The sequence below is a fragment of the Limulus polyphemus genome, unplaced genomic scaffold, assembly GCF_000517525.1.
Source record: "Limulus polyphemus unplaced genomic scaffold, Limulus_polyphemus-2.1.2 Scaffold716, whole genome shotgun sequence".
Lineage (NCBI taxonomy): Eukaryota > Metazoa > Arthropoda > Merostomata > Xiphosura > Limulidae > Limulus > Limulus polyphemus.
The window spans coordinates 320,113-341,704 of record NW_013666326.1 but is presented as its reverse complement, the minus strand read 5'-3'; the positions used below and the strand labels follow the sequence as shown (position 1 = coordinate 341,704).

General features: G+C 32.3%; 1 protein-coding gene across 1 annotated transcript in view; it reads left to right on the top strand.

The window, feature by feature from the left end:
• LOC106460134 (transformation/transcription domain-associated protein-like) overlaps positions 1-21,592 on the top strand; it is a 262,616-nt gene that overhangs the window by 93,600 nt on the left and 147,424 nt on the right. Inside the window, exons 19-25 of the mRNA XM_022386785.1 lie at positions 1,730-1,768; positions 2,666-2,762; positions 2,982-3,076; positions 3,277-3,442; positions 13,899-14,065; positions 17,384-17,584; positions 18,189-18,278. Coding sequence (XP_022242493.1) covers positions 1,730-1,768; positions 2,666-2,762; positions 2,982-3,076; positions 3,277-3,442; positions 13,899-14,065; positions 17,384-17,584; positions 18,189-18,278 — 855 coding nt within the window. The remainder of the gene's footprint in view (positions 1-1,729; positions 1,769-2,665; positions 2,763-2,981; positions 3,077-3,276; positions 3,443-13,898; positions 14,066-17,383; positions 17,585-18,188; positions 18,279-21,592) is intronic.

Here is a 21,592-nt window from a genome sequence, read left to right as displayed (position 1 = left end):
AACTCCTCAATTCTTCATCAGAAATGCCCTTCACTCATCAATGGCAAGGGTGTTCTTCTTCTCTACGACAATGTATGTCCACATTTGGCATGTTTGACACAACATAAGATTATGGAGTTGGGTTGGGAAGTTCTCCCCCACCCACCATATTCCACAGATATGGCACCATCAGATTATCATCTTTTTTAGTTACTGCAACACCATCTTAATGGGAAAATGTATGCAAATGTGGAAGGTGTTAAAGAGGACATCGATATCTGTTTTCTTCAAAGCCAAATGATTTATTTGATCAGGGAATTAACAATCTGATTGTAAAATAGAAAAGCATCATCAATAAGAATGGAGACTATTTCATTTGATAAATTTTTTGTTTTGATATATAAGTTGTTTGGGTTTTTTCATCTAAAGAAAGCAACATTAATTTCTTGATGACATAATATAATACTAAAATTTGAATTATAATATACAGTTTGATACCAAACTTACTGAAATAAATTAATGAAATAGAAGTTCAATAAAATTTTGAATGCGAGTCAACAAATTCGATGACATGACCTTTCACCCGTGACCCGTCTGGAAAGGGTTAAATTGATGTTGGCTTCATTTTATTAATGTGTTTTAAAGTAACAGCAACCAAATGTATAGTTTCAGTGGTTTTCAACACTACTTTAAAAATTGTTCCCACATCAATGAATTTTTTCATGATATCTTAAAGTTACATAAAAATAAGCTAGCCAACAAAAAAAGGTGAATATTTATATCACTTTACAGAGCATATTGAATTGACTAATTGCATTGAAGCATTACAAAATGATTGTGCAATAATAACAGATGAACAGCTGACTTCCAGTTTAGCTTGAATTCTTGGAGAAACCAAAACAAAGTGATAAAAGCTTAGCTTCATCATAAGTTACTAGAAGAAAAGATGTTTGTAAACAACTTCTGCTACAGTTACAACCTTTTTCACGCTTTTGAAAAATCGTGATTTTCCATGTTATACTTCATTTGAATTATGATAGGAAAATGAAAGTTTTTGTGGAATAAGATCAGGTTGAGAATTGTTAGACATAATTAGATCATTTTGCACTGAACTGTATCAGGTTTTGTTTTGCTGAAAAGGCTGCTGTTTGTTAATTTTTGTTTTCATTGAGCCTTATTGTCTTAAGTTAACTGCTTGGATGGGCAAAGAAAATCACAAGGGTTAAATGCAGGGACCATAAAGCAAAATCCTTGAATTCAAATCATATGTCTTTATTCACCTTGTCATAAAAGCTAAAACTAATAAACTTATTTTTGTAATTAAAGTGTTAAACAATATCTTTGGGTTTCATGTTTTTTAAAAAGTGTTTATAATATGACAGAAGTTTTTATGTTAAACATTGCATATGGCAATAATATTTGCAATTTCATATTTCACAGGGCAGAAAGGCTGGAATTATTCAATATCACTCATGTAAGCGCTTGCATCAATCACATTTAATAGACATGTGAAGGATTAAATTGAATTTGCAAGATCATTTTTAATTAATAAATACTGTGTTTGTATGTTGAGCATTATGAGATACTTTCACTTGAAACACATAAGTAATTTTTTATATTGTTTAGGAAGTTCATAAAAGTAGTTGTCATGCTGAAACATGCAAGGGGATTTAATAGTAAGACAAGTAGGTTATGTTGTATTTTTTTATATATAGCATGTCTAAAAATAAAACTTTTTTTGGTATTTTAGTATGTTGTTGAACGAATCTACAAGAATTATGCTTTGCAGGTAAGATCCCTTTTATTGTTACATAGTATTACAAAAAAAATTGAAGCTGTAATTTGCTGTATTAAATAATAGCTTTAAACAAAATTTAAATACACCTTTCTTTCATTAGTGTCTGTTTGTTTCATACCATGTGGAAGCTATAAGATAAAGAACAGTTTACAAAGGACCTGTGATGAACATAGCCTCCATATATAAGAGAACTTACCCATTCATAAGCTGACGCCAGAACTCAATCAAATTAGTTATGCTCATAAACTGTTACTTATCTTATAACTTAAAGAAAATAGCCATATTGCTGTTCATCATGTGGCAGCTGCTTAATTATTCAGTCTTGCTTTCACAGTTTATCAGGGCATAGGTTTTACTTTGGAAAATGTATGTATGTGTTTGTTTGTTTTTTTACAGTATTTTGACTATGACAAGTATTTGAGCTAGTTCCAAATTTTATATTATTTTCTTGAAAAAGAATATTTATGTTTATGAGTATTATTGTGCTATACCAAGTATCTAATGGGTTCCAGTGCATTTCATGGTCCACTGTCTACTTAACCAGTGTTGTTTATAGGAAAATTTGCATATTGTAGTGAAAATTTGTTTTTTATTTAAAGAAAAAATCGTACTGAAATGTTATATACATAAAAGTTGGAATGATGGTTCTACAAACCTTGTGCATATTGTATTGTTGTCTTATATCATTATTATTATAAAGAATGGGAAGTCTTTGGGTTTTGATTGCTTAGATAACCTTTAAAGAAAGGCATTATATATTTTTCAATGATTGATTTTTTTTATTAACTGAAAGCAGTTTGTGAATATTTATTTACTAGAAAAAGCTTTGTCACTTAATTTTTGCACATTGGTTGATGAATACACTCAATTCATTTATTTTCTGTTTAGATTGTGGCCAACTCTTTTCTTGCTAATGTTCAAACTTCTCCAATATTTGCTACTATTCTGGTTGAGTATTTACTTGAAAGAATGGATCAAATGGGCTGTGAGTATACAATGAATAAATGCAGTTGGAAATAAGTTCTGTGGTATCATATAATAATTGTACAGTCGGGTTGCTATAAACTTAATTCTATAACAGCTGTATAAGGTGCTTTTTTTCCTCGAAGCTTGTAAAAATAAAGTTTATAGATTTTAACTTTTGTTGTTTATTTTTGAATGCAAGAACCTATCTTGAGTATTACTAACTTTACTATTTTTTTAGCCAATATGGAAAGGTCCAATCTCTATTTACGGCTCTTCAAGCTTGTCTTTGGCTCTGTCTCACTCTTTCCTGCTGCAAATGAACAGATGCTTAAGGTAAGATTTTTGTTTAGATTTCCCTTCTTTATAATAACTTAGTGATACATAGTGCTTTTTTTGCAGTTATTACTTTTTTAACATCAGAAACACTAGCAAGAGAATAATTCTTTCATTTGAATGGTGATTCTGTCAATACCTTCTTAGAATTTCTTGTAAAAATTATACAAATATTCATACTACTTTTATTTACTTTTTAGCCTCATCTGCATGAAATTGTCAACAAGTCAATGGAACTAGCTCTAAGTGCTAAAGAGCCCTACAATTACTTTCTATTGTTGCGAGCATTATTTCGCTCAATAGGGGGTGGAAGTCATGATTTGCTTTATCAAGAATTTCTACCACTTTTGCCAAACTTGCTTCAGGGTGTGTATTTCTAGTTTTTATTTGATTACTTTTCTCAGGGATATTTTTATATTTTCATGTTTTGAGAAAGAACATTAATGTATCTCAATTTTTAGGAGATTGAATACGATAAAACATCACAATACAATTGATAAGGCCTTTGAACACAATTCATCGAAATTTGCCCAGAAAAGGTTTACAGAATTTAAAAGAAAGATGTCAGAACTTAACAATAAATAATATATTCAAAACAAGTTAAATGTATGTACAAAAATTCTTTACACTATGGATTTCAGAGTTGTATCTTAAACACTATACAGTTCTCTTTTTCTTGTCAAAAGTCCACTTAGGCTAATTCAGTTGCTTTAAAATACAGTTGACAATCCAAACTATTTTTCTATACTTTTATCACAATTCACTTACTCTACCTCGTGGGTTACCAATGTTGTATCCTGAACTTCCAATAATTATTCTCCTTATCTTTATCAAACTGTTAATCTCACTTTAAAATATCAACCATTAAGGCTATTCACTCCCACAATGGCTAACTTCACATTTTCTAACACTTCTCTGACTGAACTTCTCTTTCACTTGACTTTACTTTTACTTCTTTTCTGCTCGTTTGGTCACTGCTATTTATATGTTTATCACTGAGGCCTCTAGAAGTTTCTGTAGCCTCAACATCAATGAATTGCAAATACAATGTGTGACTCTTACCGAGTTACATAACCAAACTTGTCATAACTATGCCTTTGAAATAACTGCTTTTAACTCTCTTGTTATGCAAAACTCAACAATCGTAAATTTGAACTCAGAAAATAAGTTAAATAATAATGCTTACACTAAACAGTCTTGTATATCCAACAAAAGTTTTATTAGATTACATTTCAACAGCACACTTGCTTTTGAAGTTGACAAGTTTCAGCAATAATTTTGTGTGTTGTATTCTTCTTTAACTCTCATATTGTGCAAATTCTATTCAGCAGTAGCTTACAATAAACAAAATATACTTTAAATTCTACATTTGTACAGAGCCAGATTTAGAGGGGATCCAATGGGAAATTTATTCAGGGTCCAAAACTCTAGAAGTACCCATGAAAAACATGCATTAGATTTTTGTTAAAACTGATAGAAGTAGTATAGTATAATTGTGTTATCATTTTGATATTAACTGTCTTGCTGTGGGCTCGGTCAGCCAAGTTTGTGACCCCAAATTGACCTTTAGAGTTTCTATACTATAGCTTCTAATATATTTTGTGTATCTTCACGAAATTTCTCCAGCTTTCAGTAAACATTATAAGTCTTTTATGGACAAAAAATTATAATTCTAATTGTGTATTTTTACAAAAACATTTCTCAGTGAATATATGGAGTTAAAGTGCTGACTACTCTGAGCCCAAATGAATTTTCTTGCTAAGATTAAACATACTTTTTTCATCTGAAAATTGTCAAATTGCACTTGCATAATCACTAAAACCTCCGAAATTTATTTGAAGTGTTTTTCTTTTTCAGTAAAACTTTATATTTTATTTTCTTTACCCTAATTCTATATAAGATTGGTCAATTTGACTGACCTCGTGTCCACCAAAAAAATAATTTGAAGTCAATTTTAATACCTTTTTTATCTTTCTAGAATGACTTCAAATTGTAACAGGAAACTACATTTGTTTATCCTAAATAGCTTTAATCTCATAACAGTATACATCTATTTCTATTTTATTGCTTTATTGCCCCTTGAACTGTCTAACTCATAATCCCACAACACAAGTTGTAAATCACTCAGTGAACATGCTCACATTACTCTTTTGAATTAAATAATGCATGGGCTACTCATCAGATGCTCGAGAATATGCATCCTGTAAAATTTTTTTTTTTTATTTTATTTATTTTACCTAATCGAGCAAGTTTATAATTTTTACATTCTAGTTGCTTTTATAGTAATGAATAAAGAATACATATGAAAAACAAGGAATATAGTATTTACCTGGGTTTTCTCTCTTTTTTTTTTTTTTGCTGTTGACTGTTGATCAAATGATGTACCTAAGAACACAGAATAATAACACATAAAAAGCAGACAATTTCATATATCTATTATAATTTTTCTAGCTTTCTAACTATGTAATATAATACATCATTTGATATATTAAAACTTTTGCTTTCTATTGGTTATAAATAATATAATAGATGTCAGACAGAACTATTGACAACTTCTGAAAGAGAGGATGGGACAAGTGGGTGAGGCAAAATGGATCTGATTTTCTACTTTATGGCTCTGTAACCAAATAAGATTCAGGCTATAAACATTGTGCTTTGCCTTAGCAATGACAACATTATAATGAGTTATTTACATTAAATTCCATACTTCTTGGAAGGGTGGTAAAAAAATTAGAGAAGAGGGAAGAACTAGGGAGCAAATGTCACAATTCTCATACTAGGGGAGATTGAGGATTTTTTAAAAATATTTCCTTATAAAATTAAGAACTTGAAACTTATATAATATACATTTTTTTATTAGCCATGATTTGATGCCAAGTTTATTTTTATACCATGATAATAAAGTAGTTTAATTAAATTTTGAATGTAACTCAGTAAAACCTTGTGACATGCAAAAAATGATATCCGTATGGAAGGAGTCAATAAACAATATTAATTTTATTAATAACTGTTTTATTAGGTTACTTTAATTTCATTTTCCAATTTTTCCTTATTGGTCTTGCATATAGTAGTTTATCTCTCCTGTACATTGATATTGTGCTCGTGCTTAACTAGTCATCTTATTTCTCCTCCATTGTATGTTGTATGACTTGAGCATCAAAAAGAGAGAGCTAGGATTTATGTAATAGTAAGTATGGAGTGACTGAGTGATGCAGCTAAATGCAAAAAACAGAAAAGAAAGCAAGCAAAAATTTTGCTTAATAAAATGTCCAAGTTATCAAATTTCAGGTTTGGTTTTAAATATTTCCAAGATGATTGTTTTGCAGTACCAACAGATAAAGCCAGTGCAATTCAAGCTGTCAGTGACACCACTGACACCGTTGCTGAAGCAGAAGTATGCCTGTTTGATGTAGAAAATAAACTTGACTCATCTAGTATCACTCATAGCCTTGATCCTGTTGTAACACACCTTCAATAATGACCTAGCCAAATGGGAAGTGGACAAGCCACTTCACATATACCAGACAGAATGGGAACCCGGAAACCAGTTGATTGCCAGAATTGCAGCAAGAGGTATGCTGTTTTGGAGAGAAAATCCAAAGAAGACTTACTTTACACTTTTCAAGAAGCATTTTTAAAATGAGGAAATTGTTGATTATGAATGATTGCTTTTATAATCTTCTAAAGGTTGTGTATTTTGCTTTTTATGCAAAGAAAAATGTTTTGTCTCATTCAGAACTTCATGATCCCAAACATGTTTCTGTCAGAGTTGTAGAGCATGTACTCTCACTTGAACATGTATTAGGTATGCTTCTGTGGTGTACAAGGGGACAAGAGGCTGGAAATCCAACTCAACCAGAAGCAGTAATACTGGCAAAAAAGTGTTGAAACATGTTGTTTGTGTTATCATATTCTTTCCTGAATGCAGTCTGGCATTTTGTGGGGGTAATGAGATTCTTGGCTTGCAACATAATCGAAACTAACTATCTTGGAATTTTGGAGCTCATTCCCCAGTTTGATCCATTGATGTCAGATTATCACACTAAGTTTGGAAATCCATCATATCTTTCCTCCAGTAACTATCAAGAGCTAACCAAGCTGATAGGGAATAAAGTAAAACTTGCAAGTACTCAAGAGATTAATGATGCAAAGTATTTCTCTGTCAGTGTAGACAGTACACCTGATCAGTCTTGCATAGATCAGCTTACTATCATTATACATTACATAGATGGACTCTTGTTGAATAATTTCTGAATTTCCTTCCTGTCACTAATTATTCAGGTGAGAATCTCACTCTTGTCACCTTGAATTACTGCCAATAAAATGGAATTGACATTTCAAACTGTAGAACTGTATTAAATATGTTGGGAAAATACAAAGGCATCAAAGCTCAGCTAGAAAGAAGGAAACCCAAATGCTGTATATACCATGGTGGAAATTCATTAAGTTTGGTTGGAAACAAGGCAGCTGAATGTTGTGTGGATAACATGTCTTTCTTTTGGATTCTATTAGGAACATATAGTTTATTCTTCTCTTCTTATTCCTCTTATTGCTGGTAAATACTTCAAAACCTGGGGAGGAGTGATATTGTCAAGCAATTGCCAGACACAAGATAGTCAGCAAGTCTTGACACTGCTAGGGCATTTAATACAGGATATACAGCCACTCAAGACAGGGGCTGTCAAACACCAAAAAGTGAAGATATGGCTGTACACTGTAACAGTCAGATGGAACACTTACAAACAGTATTTCTAGTTGACTTGTGGCATACAGTCCCAGAGAGATTTGACAAAACAGTTAAGTCAATTGAAGCACAAGACAGCCACTGTTTGTTAAATTATTGGAATCTCTAAATTTATGTTTTCAACACATTCGTGCAATATAGTTAGGGATGTAAAGTGACGCATGATGTGACTGCTCAGTGCTCTGCAGGATGGACCAGGTTACATTGAAGTGCGCACAAGGCAGAGAAAATTTCTCTTTGAGACTTTTATGAAAGTCTTGGATACCCTTTTAATGCATTTCCAGTACCAAACAGAAGCCTATATCATTGTGCACAACTTGCCTTAATTTAAATGCTTAAGTGATTTTCACATTTCTAAATGTGTCCATGTCCTTGCACATTTACATTTCTGCACCAACTTCTCTAGTGGATGGTCATTCTCTAGTATGGGATCCATCAAGAATAATCTGAGAGCTATCATAAGATTCAGGCTATAAACATTGTGCATTGCCTTAGCAATGACAACATTATAATGAGTTATTTACATTAAATTCCATACTTCATGACATTTTTGAGAAAATTGGATTTCTCTGCTTCAAGGATGAAATCAAGAAAATGACCATTGTAAGGTATGTGAAATTTCATATTCCTTTCACAGTGCAGTACTTGAATGGACATTAAAAGACTGGGCAATTTAGTTTTTGAAATTGTGGTGCTGAAAATCTACTAACATTAATTTAAAAGTGAATTGACAATAAATGACAAATGTCTTAACTTTCATCCATAGTGTGCTTTGTCATTGAATTGGAAGTTGAAACCTGTGTTGATTTATTTAGCTAGTGTAGAGGGGCTGAATAGGAAAGAATAAATATGTTAATTTCTCGAGTTGTGTAAATGTTTTTGGCATTGCTTTTTAGGGGAGCCATGCTATAAGGTTTTATTTTACTTGGGCCTTTAGCAGGCATTTTATAAGGAAGTACTTTCTGTTTAGTTTTTTATGGAATTCTCTTCCGGTCTGAGAGTGGGGAGTTATAGTGAGCTAGACAGCTGGGAGTATACTGTACTTGAACTTTCTCTGTCATTTAAGCACATACATTTGTTCTTAGTATATTGAGGTTTATATACATGTCTGATTAGATCAAGTATACCTCTAAAACTATTTGATATAGCCCAAGACACATATGGAAACAATTGTTCAATACAATCTGAAGATTAAAATTATGCAAATAATTTTACCTAATTTGTATATCTGATGATGTCACACTTCCAGTATGGCCACCATATTCGAGAAATTTGTAGTTTATTCTTTTTTCTTCTGATTTGACACAAATAAATCACTTACTTTCATAAAGCAACAGTTCAATAGTTATTATTTACCTTTTGCTGTGTTTTATTTATTGTTTAGAACCTCACTAAATAGACAAATTATGTGATCTTAAGGCCAGTTATTTGGAAGTAGTTTGTGAATACAGATAATAAAATAATAAAACAATTACTAAACAAGAGTGAAGATGTTTGGATAGTTTAGGTGAATGTACAATTATTTTATTGTCTGGCAAATGTACACTAACAGAAATAATATGTATTATGAGGTCTGAATTAAATGTGCAAGAAAGCTTTACATTTTTGACGAATTGTACCTGCAAATTCAATTATTTCAACCAATGTCAAACCAAAACTGAGAAGAATTTCACAAATGTTAGATACAAGATAGATATTATGTTTGTAGTATTTGCGGGCAGCCACTCTAACCTCTTTTACTGTTTCTGGGTATGGTATCTGTCAAAGCAAGGATAAGGGGTTTGAGCAACACTTGTACCAGGTACGGCATCATCCATTTGCAAAAGAACAATCACTACAAATTTCACAGTCTGGATGAGAATTTCCAGTTGGCTCAAGCCAGTGATGCTCTGTCAGTCATTTGGAACTTCACCAGTGATGAAGCAATCCATTCTAACTGCCCTAATAGCATAGACATAGAACATTGCCACTCAAATTTTCGAGGAGTAGTTTTTAGTGACATTGCACCAGCATTTTTCACATGTGTATACACTATGTGAAAATTCACCTCAACTATGCTCAAAAGGGCATATATGATCCTTGAGTATCATGTTTGAGACTGATGAGGAAATGGGTAAGTTTTGATGTGCTGGTAAGCAATGTCAACAACCCCTATATGACAGTTGTAAATGTCAACACAAGCAGGTTTGTTGATTTTGTGAAATCCAGTGTCACTGTTTTTTGAATGGTGCCATCATATTTTGAATAAGCCTATAGATGAATAATACATCATCCTCATTTGTAACATTTTCATTTTTACCCGCATAGAGTGACCATTTAAGAATGTATTCACTTTTTGACTCATTTATTCGGTTTCTTAGGGTTGTACTGTTTCAAAACACTTTACCCTTTGAATTCGATTGTCATTTCATTCAATTCCAGTTCCTTTTTTGGACCAAATGGTTGTGTGAAATTGGGAATTATCATTTCAATCAGTGGATGTCCTTGAACAACCCGTCTTGACAAGTACCTCTGGCAACTTCATCATTATTGTTTATAAAGTGCGGGAGGCCCAAGATCAATTCAGATCTATCCCTAACAAACATATTATTATCCAGGAGAATTGCAAGAAATTGATAGGGTCTGAATAATTTAGATTCTGGTTGCCCCTGTATCTCATATTTCTATCATTAGAGTTGGAAATCCACGGTTGAAAATGTTCATCACCCAAACCTCTATTCATCATTATTTGCACCACCAAGTCCATGTCTAGCTTGATTGCCATGAATAAGACAACCACTCCCACGTGCAAGTTGTTGTATCCTACCAGGCCTTAACCCTCGGTCTGGCTCTGGGAGGATGTGTATGTGTAGTCGTACATCGACCTGTACTAGCATTAGCAACAAGTATATCATTATTATGTCCTGTACCATTTCCATGAGATCTCCCTTAAAATTTGGCTCTTTTAGACATGGGAACCTTGTAGTCACTGTCCATCTCACCATCACCACTTGCCCCCATGGGCCCAGCTTCAGCATTACTACTTTAACCATCCACATCAGTATCAGTCATATCATGATCAAAATCATCACCAGATAATTCAGGTTCAAAGCCAGAATGATCACCAGCTTGCACAAGTTCATTTGTCTCTTCAAATGTTGAAACATTGGAGTGATTTGATGCCATTTTGGTCCATTTTCTCATAAAATAAAATTTAACAGTTTTCATTTGTAAACATTACTGATTTCTTTTAATATTAACATACATCACACCATATGAATGGGCGGCTGAGTTCATCATCTGTGCTTGTTAGTCTTTGACTGTTGATTTTGTGCACTTCATTTGCATTTATAGCAGAAAATTCAAACCATATTATGTGGTTGCCATACAGTGACGGGCACATCTAAATGGTTAAAAAATACCTATTTGTGTTGAATACTAAATTTAATGTCATTTTTTCAGTACCCAACCTTACAATAGTTTCAGACATTTCTACAACTTTTGCTTTGAGTGGTCATATTTATGGAAAAAAGTTCTCAGGATTAATTAGTTATTATAAATTGATTTGATCATTGGTATTTTGGTCACTGGGTGCAAGTGTAAAAGCTGGAAACTTGTTAGGTTAGATAAAAAATCTCAAATGTAAAAAAAAATAAAAAAAAAATTGAATGAAACGTATTTGTGATAGTATATGCACATTGAGAGTGCAACATAATTGTAACTTGACGAGCCTTATTGTTAACTCATTTCTTTGTTTACAAAGCTATCCTTATGTGATAAGTTGCCTTTTCTTGTTACTGCAAATTTAAAGCAATAAATGTAAATGACCAGTAGATTTGAAAGTGTGTATGTGTAATTGTCTTATAATGTGCAGTCATTCTAGAAAGTAAAAGATAATTTAGATTTATTTTGTATTTTTTTGTTTTACATGGTTACAAGGTCAGTCAGATGAACCAAGCCCACATACAGTATTAGGGTAGAGAAAATAACAATGATGAGACCTAAATAACAAATGAAATATAAAGTTTTACTGAAAAAACTTGATATTCATGGTGTTACTAGAGGTTATAAGACACATAAAGGTGTTTTTATTCTTAACATGAAAATCATCTTGTAATCAGACTGACTCAGTAAAGGCTTCATAAGTTCTCAGATGTAACTTTATTAAAAATACTTTATTTAAAAAATCAATTTTTTATGTACAAACCATTTATAATGTTTAGTAAATGCTTGCCATATTTTGTGAAGATACACTTAGTAAAATCAGAGCCATGTTATGTATAGTTTCATGGTTATGCAGCTGTTACAATTTTGGTCAAAATGACCAAGCCCGTATACATAAAGTTAATTGCTGTGTTTGTGAGGTGTCAGAATTTTAAAGTTTTTCCATGTTACAGATACGAAAAAGATTAGGACATCATAAGGAATTTTTCTTGACATAAATAACACCTGCAGTAAATGTGAATAAAAAAAATTTAAACTGTGAACTCTGTTGCTATACAGCTTATAATAACACAGATGCCATCTGCTGTTTCTTCATACAGGCTATATAAACATAGAATGTTGTAATTACATTTGCCTCATGAAGCCCTTAACATCAAGCTATAATTGATATTCACTCTTGTTTACATTTATTTTATACCTATTTAGCAAAGAATACAGGGTAATTTATTACCTCTGTGGTTGTTCTTGCAATCTTGCATTACTTTGTGTAATATCAATATACGTGTCTCCCAGTGGGACAGCAGTAAGTCTTCGGATTTGCAATACTAAAATCAGGGGTTTGAATCCACTCAGTGGAAGCAGTACATAGCCTGATGTGGCTTTGATATAAGAAAACACACACACACTCATCAATACACATATAATTTCTTTTTTTGCTCCTGTAATAATTGTTAGTAATAAGAACTTAATAAATAAATTGGAACACACTTTTCAATGACATAGTGGAATTTTTGATGCATTAAGCAATGTTTTATGTTGTATGTCTAGATTATAACATGCTCAAAATGGGCTTTTAAAGTAGATTTATGCCTACCTGTGCATAATGCCTGCTTTTAGCAGCTACTTGTTGATGATTAAGTTACACCCTTTTGTGATGAATTTATATGTGTAATAACTACTTTACATCATGTGACAAGTTAAAATAACTATTTCTTGTGATGGCTTCACTTTTCTCTTTAAGTCTTAAGGTTATTTTTCTATTTATCAACTATATTTTAATTTCTATTACACTTAAGTACTTTTTTAATACTTGTTCAGCAGTGAGTCTAAAGGCTTATACTGTTAAAAAATTGGGTTCTAATACCCAAGGTGGACAAAGCACAGATAGCCTTTTGTGTAACTTTGTGTTAAACAACTAAAAAGTCTGAAGTTATTTGCTGAGGAGTATGAGAATGTGATGTATACTAACTCTTAGTGTATGGCATAGACATCTAGTGGATGACTGTGCTTGTTGTGTGGTTTAAATTGGTGAATTTTTCTGGGCCAGCTTTCTAGAGCAGGATTAGTATTCAGGCTAAGTAAGAATATAATCATATAAAGGCTAAACTATAAAAAAAAATACTAAGTATTGACAAAATGCAACATTTAAGCTGTAGTAATGAATAGAAATAATAATTAAATATCATGCAGATATACAAAGAATGTTGTTTAACATTGGAAATAGCAAGAAATGTTTTCATGACTTAACCAGCTCAAGGGGTTTCAGAGAATACAGTGATTGACTTTTTCAATTACACTTAATCTGTTTGTGAATACTAATTTAACATTAACTCTGATACTAACTTTTAGTCATTGATCTTGTCAGTCCTCCATTCCAAACTTACTGAATTTATTGCTTTTATATTTACTATAAAATGCTTTTTAAACCATTATTTGTTTTGAAATTTCTCTTTATGGGAATGTGCAATTTCAGTTGAACTGTTTACTTTTGTGCATGTTGAGGTTGTTAATTTTTGAATGATCTCTTTGTAGCATATCAACGATCTCAAATTAAGAGTGAGCTCATGTTATTTGTGAATGATTTACCTGTGATTCATAAAGTACTTATTAATTGTTTTTTCTTGGGATTTTTTTCACTTTAAATCTGTGATCTAGGACTCAATAGTTTACAAAGTGGGCTGCATAAACAACACATGAAAGATCTGTTTGTGGAGCTTTGCTTAACAGTTCCAGTCAGGCTAAGTTCTCTTTTACCTTATTTGCCTATGCTTATGGATCCCTTGGTTTCTGCTCTAAATGGCTCTCAGACTCTTGTCAGTCAGGTAAGATTTTATGAAGTTAAAGCTGTTTACTTGATGGTGGAATAGCCTTTATAATGAAAAATTATATTTCTGAAAAAAGCTATACTCTACCTCTTTTGCCATAAGCAGGATTATGCTCAAAAGGAATAAATCATAGTTTAAACTGGAGTAAACTTTAACCATAAATATATCATTAAATAAAATGTCTCTTTATTTTAATGTTGCTTCATTAGCTAATGTGTTTTTTATTTTAGACACTTAAATATTTAGAATGTTAAATAGATTTCACAAGACTCAGAAGCTTGATCACTTTTGAATAGTTGATTGTTCTTCTACACTCAAGCTTCTGTAACTTTTGAAATATACATTTTTCATTCAATATCTTACCTCCACTTACAAAATAGTTCTTCTGGACTAGCACTGCCCTCTGTCTGTACAAATGTTCAATGCATGCCACTAACCTACCTCCCACACCTGCATATCCACATGCAAATGTTCATGTAGCAGCTCTCCACTAATAGGAGCACGACTCCACTCCTGTCATAACCAGCACCCTCTGCACATTTGCACTCGTTAATAACTTCTCGATTGGCAGTAGTACTGTACAGACGTGCTAGTTTTTTGTTTCAGAATTTGTCAGTGTTTTCAGTTATACTACTGACTTCATTTTTCTTTACTATTTATTTCTATTTTCAGGTTTTGGTATTGTGCCAGGTTGCTTTTTCTTTCCAAATTTTTCTCACTTTTAGGGGCCTTTTCCTTTTGTATTGTGGATTCCACTGTGTGGCAAGTGGTTCCTGACCAGGTATACTTGTTCTTTTTCTAAAAATGCACTGTCCATCCTGCAACCATGCTAGTTGTCAATTACGTTGTAGTCCTTCCTACCGCGGACCTGATGTACAATTCCAGATGCTGCCAGGTGTTGGCTGTGTGTCTCCGTATTTTTTGTTATCTACATATATAGTTCTCTTCTTGTCAAAAGTCCACTTAGGCGTATTCATTTGCTTTAGAATTTCAGTTGACAAGCCGAACTATCTTCTCTGTTACTATCACACTAATATTCTGTGTGTGATTCACTTACAATTGTGGTGCAAGTTACCATAATCATTTGGTCTTCTTTCTTCTAAATATCCTCTGTTCCTTTTGTCAAAGTGTACTCAGGCTGATTCAATTACTTTAGAACCATGCTTTGATGGAATAATTATTCTTTCTCTCTCCTTTTCTACTGTTAGTCTTTCTCCAACATATTAAACCTGAGGCTTATGTTAATTATTAGGCCTATCACTTCTACAGTAGTTAACTTCATGCCAAACTTTTCTTTGGCTGTAACTTTACTCTCTTCTGCTATTGTCTGTCTGCTGTTTCTGCTTGTCTCACACTGTTTATATCTTTATCACTTAATCATCTGGCCTTCTAGAAATCTCTATATTCTTTACATCAATGTGTAATAGTCTCAACATCAATGAATTATAAACATAACTTTCTGCAGTCATCTGCTTTTAACTCTTATTGTAACAAAAATAAACAGTAATAAAATATTCACTCACAAAATAAATTAATCAATAATATCTAAACAGTGTTTTATATCATGACAATCTATAACTGAATAATTCTGTCGTGGAGATGGAGTATTCCATAGGACTACTGGTAGTTCTCTCTGGTGGTATTTTGCTTCATAAATATGTTTGTCCCAGACCGTACACTCATGGACTAACATGAGTAAAGCAGACAGAGATTGCTGCCCATATCTGCAGCTCTGTGGCATTGAGCTCTTTCTACTGTGGACTTGATGTACAATTCCAGATGCCGCCTGGTTTTGTTTTTTGCACTGTGTCATATTTCTGTTTATATATCTGACTAATTTTTTTCTGTGGTGTGATGCCTTTCCTACTGCAGAACTGACGATCAATTCCAGATGCTGCCAGGTTTTGGTTGAAGCACTCTGCCACATTTTAAATATATATATATATATATTTGCCCCTCAGTCTGAAACATTCCTCCTCCCTACCATCATCCGGATGTACCTTCCCAGTGGGTCCAGTGTTGGTTGGAGATGATCCAGCTCAGTATGTCCTCACATGTGTGCTGGCCAGTTTCTCTCTTCCTATCGTGGACTGGATGACAAATTCCCACTGCCACCAGGTTTCTGGACTGGAGATACACCCCCAAATTTGCAGTTCCATTTTCTGCTGTCGGCTGGATGTCAGCTCCTGGCAGATTTGGTGTTGGTTGTATAGTTGGACGCAGCACATGATTTCCCGCTTCTGTATGGCTGGATATCCTCCTCCTACTGCGGACTGGAAGAACTATACCCGTTGCTGTCAGGTTTTGGACCATAGATGCCATTCTGCCAGGGCTTTCCACTTTCCTACCATTTGCTGGATGTCAGTTCTTGGCAGGTCTGGTGTTGGTTGGGTTGGAAATGTGTACAAGTGGTGTGGTGTCAAGTTTTGAGGTGAAGAGGTAGTTGTTCCTCTACCTACCATGGATATGATGTTCCATTCCAACTACTGCCTTGTGTTCGTTGAGGTTGAACTTCCACGACAGTCTGTTGTGCCCTAGCCACTCACACCCAGGAGTCTTATACATCGGTCATACATATACTGGGATTCCTTCATGTTTCTGCCTTTTAATGTTCACGACACTGTCATAAAACAGTGAAAAGTATACCTGTTTCAGATGTGGTGTGGTCTCCCGCTGAGGTGTGATGTTTTCTCTTTTGATTCCACACCTTCATGGGTCTCTCTTTGGAGGCTTTCTAAAGGGAGATCATATTTTTTATCGGCCCTCCACCAGTTCAGTGTGGAATTCTAGCTATTTTGTGAGGAAAGGTAAGATATTGTATCGGAAGTTAGCATTTTACTACACTGAAAATGTATTTCCAATAGACACCTCCCACCCAGCTTCCCTAGTTTCGATGGTATATGGTGTAGGTCTTCTGTCCAATCTTGAAGTGATTGAGTGCAGATGTGAAAAGGGTGCTGGTTATAACAGGAGTAGTGTCATGCTCCTATTGGCAGAAAGCTGCTGCATGATTATTTGCATGTGGATATGCAAAAACAGGAGGTGGAAGGCTAGTGGCATGCCTTGAGAATTTGTGCCAATAGAGGGCAGTGCTAGTTGAGAAAAGCTTTTTTGTGAGAGGAGATAAGGATCTATCGGAAATACATTTTCAATGGAGGAAAATGCTAACTTTTAATGATCCTTTGTGCTTATTCTTTTATTAAAGATATAGAAAGCAATTTGAAACCCCTTTTTAATACAAAATTGCAAATTGTTGACAAAGTAAAGAACCCAGTTAGAATAAGAAAGATTAGCTCTGTTATTTTTAAAACACAGGGACTTCGTACATTGGAATTATGTGTGGATAATCTTCAGCCAGACTTTCTTTATGATCATATCCAGCCTGTTAGAGCTGAACTCATGCAAGCTTTGTGGCGCACTCTTCGTAACCCTGCAGATAATGTAGCACAAGTGGCTTTCCGGGTTTTAGGGAAGTTTGGAGGGGGAAATCGAAAGATGATGGTAGAACCTCAGAAAGTAAGATATTTAGTTTTTGTTCAGTAAAACAATATTGGCAAACTATGAAAATAAATTTGGTTCTTATAAGAAATAATTTACTAAAATATTATGTTTTATCAAAATGTTCATGCTTTTACTGTTAACTTATTAAACAAAAATAAGAGATTATTTGCAATTTGAATGTTGATGTGTTTTGTCTGTTGCTGAATTATAATTTTTGAACAGCTATGTTTATTAATCATGTACTTGCATGTATCCTGAGTTTTGTCTTTTAGTTTAACTAAGAATCAGAAACTGGTTGCTGTATTGTAGTCATATGAGAGTAAAATTCACCAGAAAAGTTATTTTTAATTTGTGTTCTTGAAATGAATAAGCCTTTGATATTCAAGCTCTGTTTCAAGGCTTGCTTAAAGTTAACTTTAGTGATACAACTTTTCAAAAGTATTATTGTACCTTATTTCTACTGAAATGTAGAATTTAATGCTATTTTGATAATGAAGTGATTTAATTTTTCTTTCATATGTTGTTAACATAAAAGATTTCAGATTAGGATGTTTTTATCACTTTTTAATAATTGCCTGAATATATATTTATTATTCTATTTCTCCTTGTTTCTTTTTAGCTGGAATACAATGATCGAGAGAGTGTTGGTCCATGTCTTACAGTTTATTTCCAGGAGCACAAAGTACCTATTGCTCTTCCCGTTGAAAAAGTAAGGTCAATTTATGGACACAAATTTATTGTAGAAAAATTTTATTTTGTATTTGAAATAAAGCAGCTTAAAGGCTTTAGTTTATAAACCTTATATTAGAAATGTTTATAATTTTTTACATTTATTTCAAATTTTACCCTTTCATGACTGGTGCACACCTACAAAGCTCAACTGAAAAGTGTGAAATGTTGTAACTATAAATATTACACTTTGTATTTCCAACAATAAACAAGTTTTAAGTTTTACATAACAGTGTACTTCCTTTAATTATTTATGAAGCCGAAGTTTGAAAATAACTAGTCAACATTTAAATACAGTTGGAAAGAGCAGATTATAAACCTGTTATCAATGCAGAATTAATAAAAATGGTGTGAGCAGTAATTTATAGTTTCTTGAAATATTGACTAGTGGTAGCTTCTGTAGGGATGAACAAAGGAATTGATTGGGAAGTTTAGAAGACTAATGGACAAGACAAAGATCTGAAAATTGTTTTGAGAGTTTATGTATACCTTCCTTTTCATTTGTCAAAATGTTTTCATGTTAAATTGTGTCTGTTTGAAAGCTTCAGACATATTCTTCAATGATAAGATAAACTTAATTTGGTTTAACAAGTATGGTAGGCTAGAGCAAAATATTCTGATGACTCACACAGATCATTGCTTATTGAATGTTATTGTTAAGTTTATGATATTCAAATAAAGCACACAAGTAAAATAACTTATTATTTATTGAAAAGAAATTATATTTAGTAGATATAAATGTATCTCAAGTAAAAAACATTGTAGCAAAAAATCAGGGTACTGAACCTGATGAAGGTAATGGTGGTGGCATATTAAAAGGTGAGGTCCTGTGTTATGAATAAATTTATTTCCGTTTTTTGCCATGTTTTATGATTTAAGACCAGAATTTGTGACTACTGCAACCAGCAAAATAAAGTATCAAAAGGAATACTTTAATGAATATCAGTCGAGTTTAAACTGGTTGGATATGTATATATATAGTGGAAATTTCTGATCAATAATAAAAAACTTTAAATTATGATGAAGTGGAGTATCTTGTTTTATTTTCAAACAGTGGCTCTCAATAAAATTTTGGAAATTTTACAACCTAAAACGATTGTCAAAATACTAAAAGAAATTATATGAAGTGTTTGAAGTTGAAAATAGATAAAGTTTTCTTTGTACTAAGTTTCATGTAATTTGGTTAAGTATTCATGCTGTAAGAAGGAATATAATCAGAGAATATGAGTGATACTTGTCCAGTCCAAAAACTGTTAAACTATTCACAATGATGTTTCTACAACATGTTTATGTAAGTGTAGGTACTGTTGCTTATTTTTGTTCATTTTCAAGAACTCCAGTTTTTTTAATTTAGTGTTTATTTCAAAACATTAGTAAAAATCTATTATAAAATTAGATTTTTTAGGCCTACAAAACACTTTTTTTTCATTTTGAATAAAAAGTATTACATTTTCACTTTTTTGATACAACAATATTCTTAAAATATCATGTGAAATATATTATCTTCGCTATATTATTTCTTAAACTTATTCCATGACACACAAACACACACTTTGCGGATGTAAGGTTACAGTTTTTTTTTCACATTTATGATGATCATTTTTTTAAATACATCAGAGAAGAGTTAATATATGTTATTCAGGTTCACTGATGTCCAAAAGGAAAGCAAAAACATTCCAAAAAAACAAAGATTCAGGGCTTTTATATGAAAAATAAATTGAACACAGACCGTAAAGAAAAATGCAAGGAAGCACAAGTGTAATTTGAAACAAAAATTCTTTATTAGTACCAAATAAAATGTTCTTTTACCTAAACTGTCCATACTCTTTCTGTCTCATCTGGCTGCTGTGGTTGAGGGCTGGAAAACAAGAGATTGTGATCAAGAGAAATCAAATGTTAGATACAGACAGAACTGTGAAAATACCTGACTTAAATGATCTTGCAAAACAAAGCAAATCTGGTATCACACAAGTGAACAGGTTATATACTTCACCCTATGGTCTACATACTATATTAAGCCGGACCAAGTGTACAGGTTTCTGTATTGCCTTTTAAATAGGCTGCTTTCTAAGAAATACATATACACAAGTTTTGAATATTTAGAATGATGGTTACAGTATATAGTCTTTACCTGTATAAAACGATCAGCGCGTGTTTACAACCTTGAGACATACAGTCAACAAAAATGTCCTAACTACATAAAGGAACTAAATGGAGATTTAATTATTTTTTTTAAATAATGTGAAATTTAGTTTTAATACATAAGTGTTGTGGTTAAATGAGAAACTAGCTGTCTGTACAAACAGTAATTGTATACTCCTATTGTCATTTTTCATGTTACATTGGTAGCCTAAGTTACACAGTTGAAAATAACTTAAAAATTATCATTTGTAAAAATGTTTGATACCCATGATGCAATGTGATTATGACAGGCTATTAGAAAGTTACATTGTCTTCTCCTTGTGGCCAATCAGTTTGAAAAAATTTATAGAAACAGGAGTTTGAAGAAGGACTACCAAAGTACAACATTTAATAAATTTATTATAAAAATGTTCTTAATTTGTCCTTACAACATATCTTACATATTTTTATAATGTTTAAATTTAAAATAAGGTAAGAAATCGTTGTTTGTTTGCTAAAAGTTATATTTCAAATTAGGTCTATCCTTTGAAAATTAAAGAAAAGCATAAGTAAATATGTAATGTTATAAAACTCTTTATAGGTTCTGTAATAACAGAAAAAAATTATGTCAAACTATTTTTGATGTCACATGACAAGTTTAAGTGTGAAACTTAATACTATCTATTAATAACATAAAGTGTATAGATTGTTTTCAGTAATGTTCTAAAACTTTATGAGCTACCTCACTTCCTATTCTTGTGCAGAAAATGTGTGAGACATGTAGTGCATCTGCACAACTCTTAAATTGTTTTCTCTAGTTGCCATAAAATGTAATTTTTGGATATAAATTTAATGTATAATAACGAATACTTCATGACAATATCAAGCATAAAGTTAATGCAGTTACAGAGAGAATCTTTTTTTTTTTAAATTAGTATATGAAAATACTCTCTTCTAGGTTTGGTTTTCTTTTATGTTTTTATCATAATTTCTTAAGTGAAGAACATAATACATTGAATTTTAAATTTATTGACCTAAAATTAATATTTTTTAGTTTAGGAATGGATTTCTACTATGGCATATTTAACAAATCAAATCAAAAATTCTATATACACAGCATGGTCACAAGTAAATAGACACCACCTTTCCAGAAAAAATGAAAATTTTCAGTCA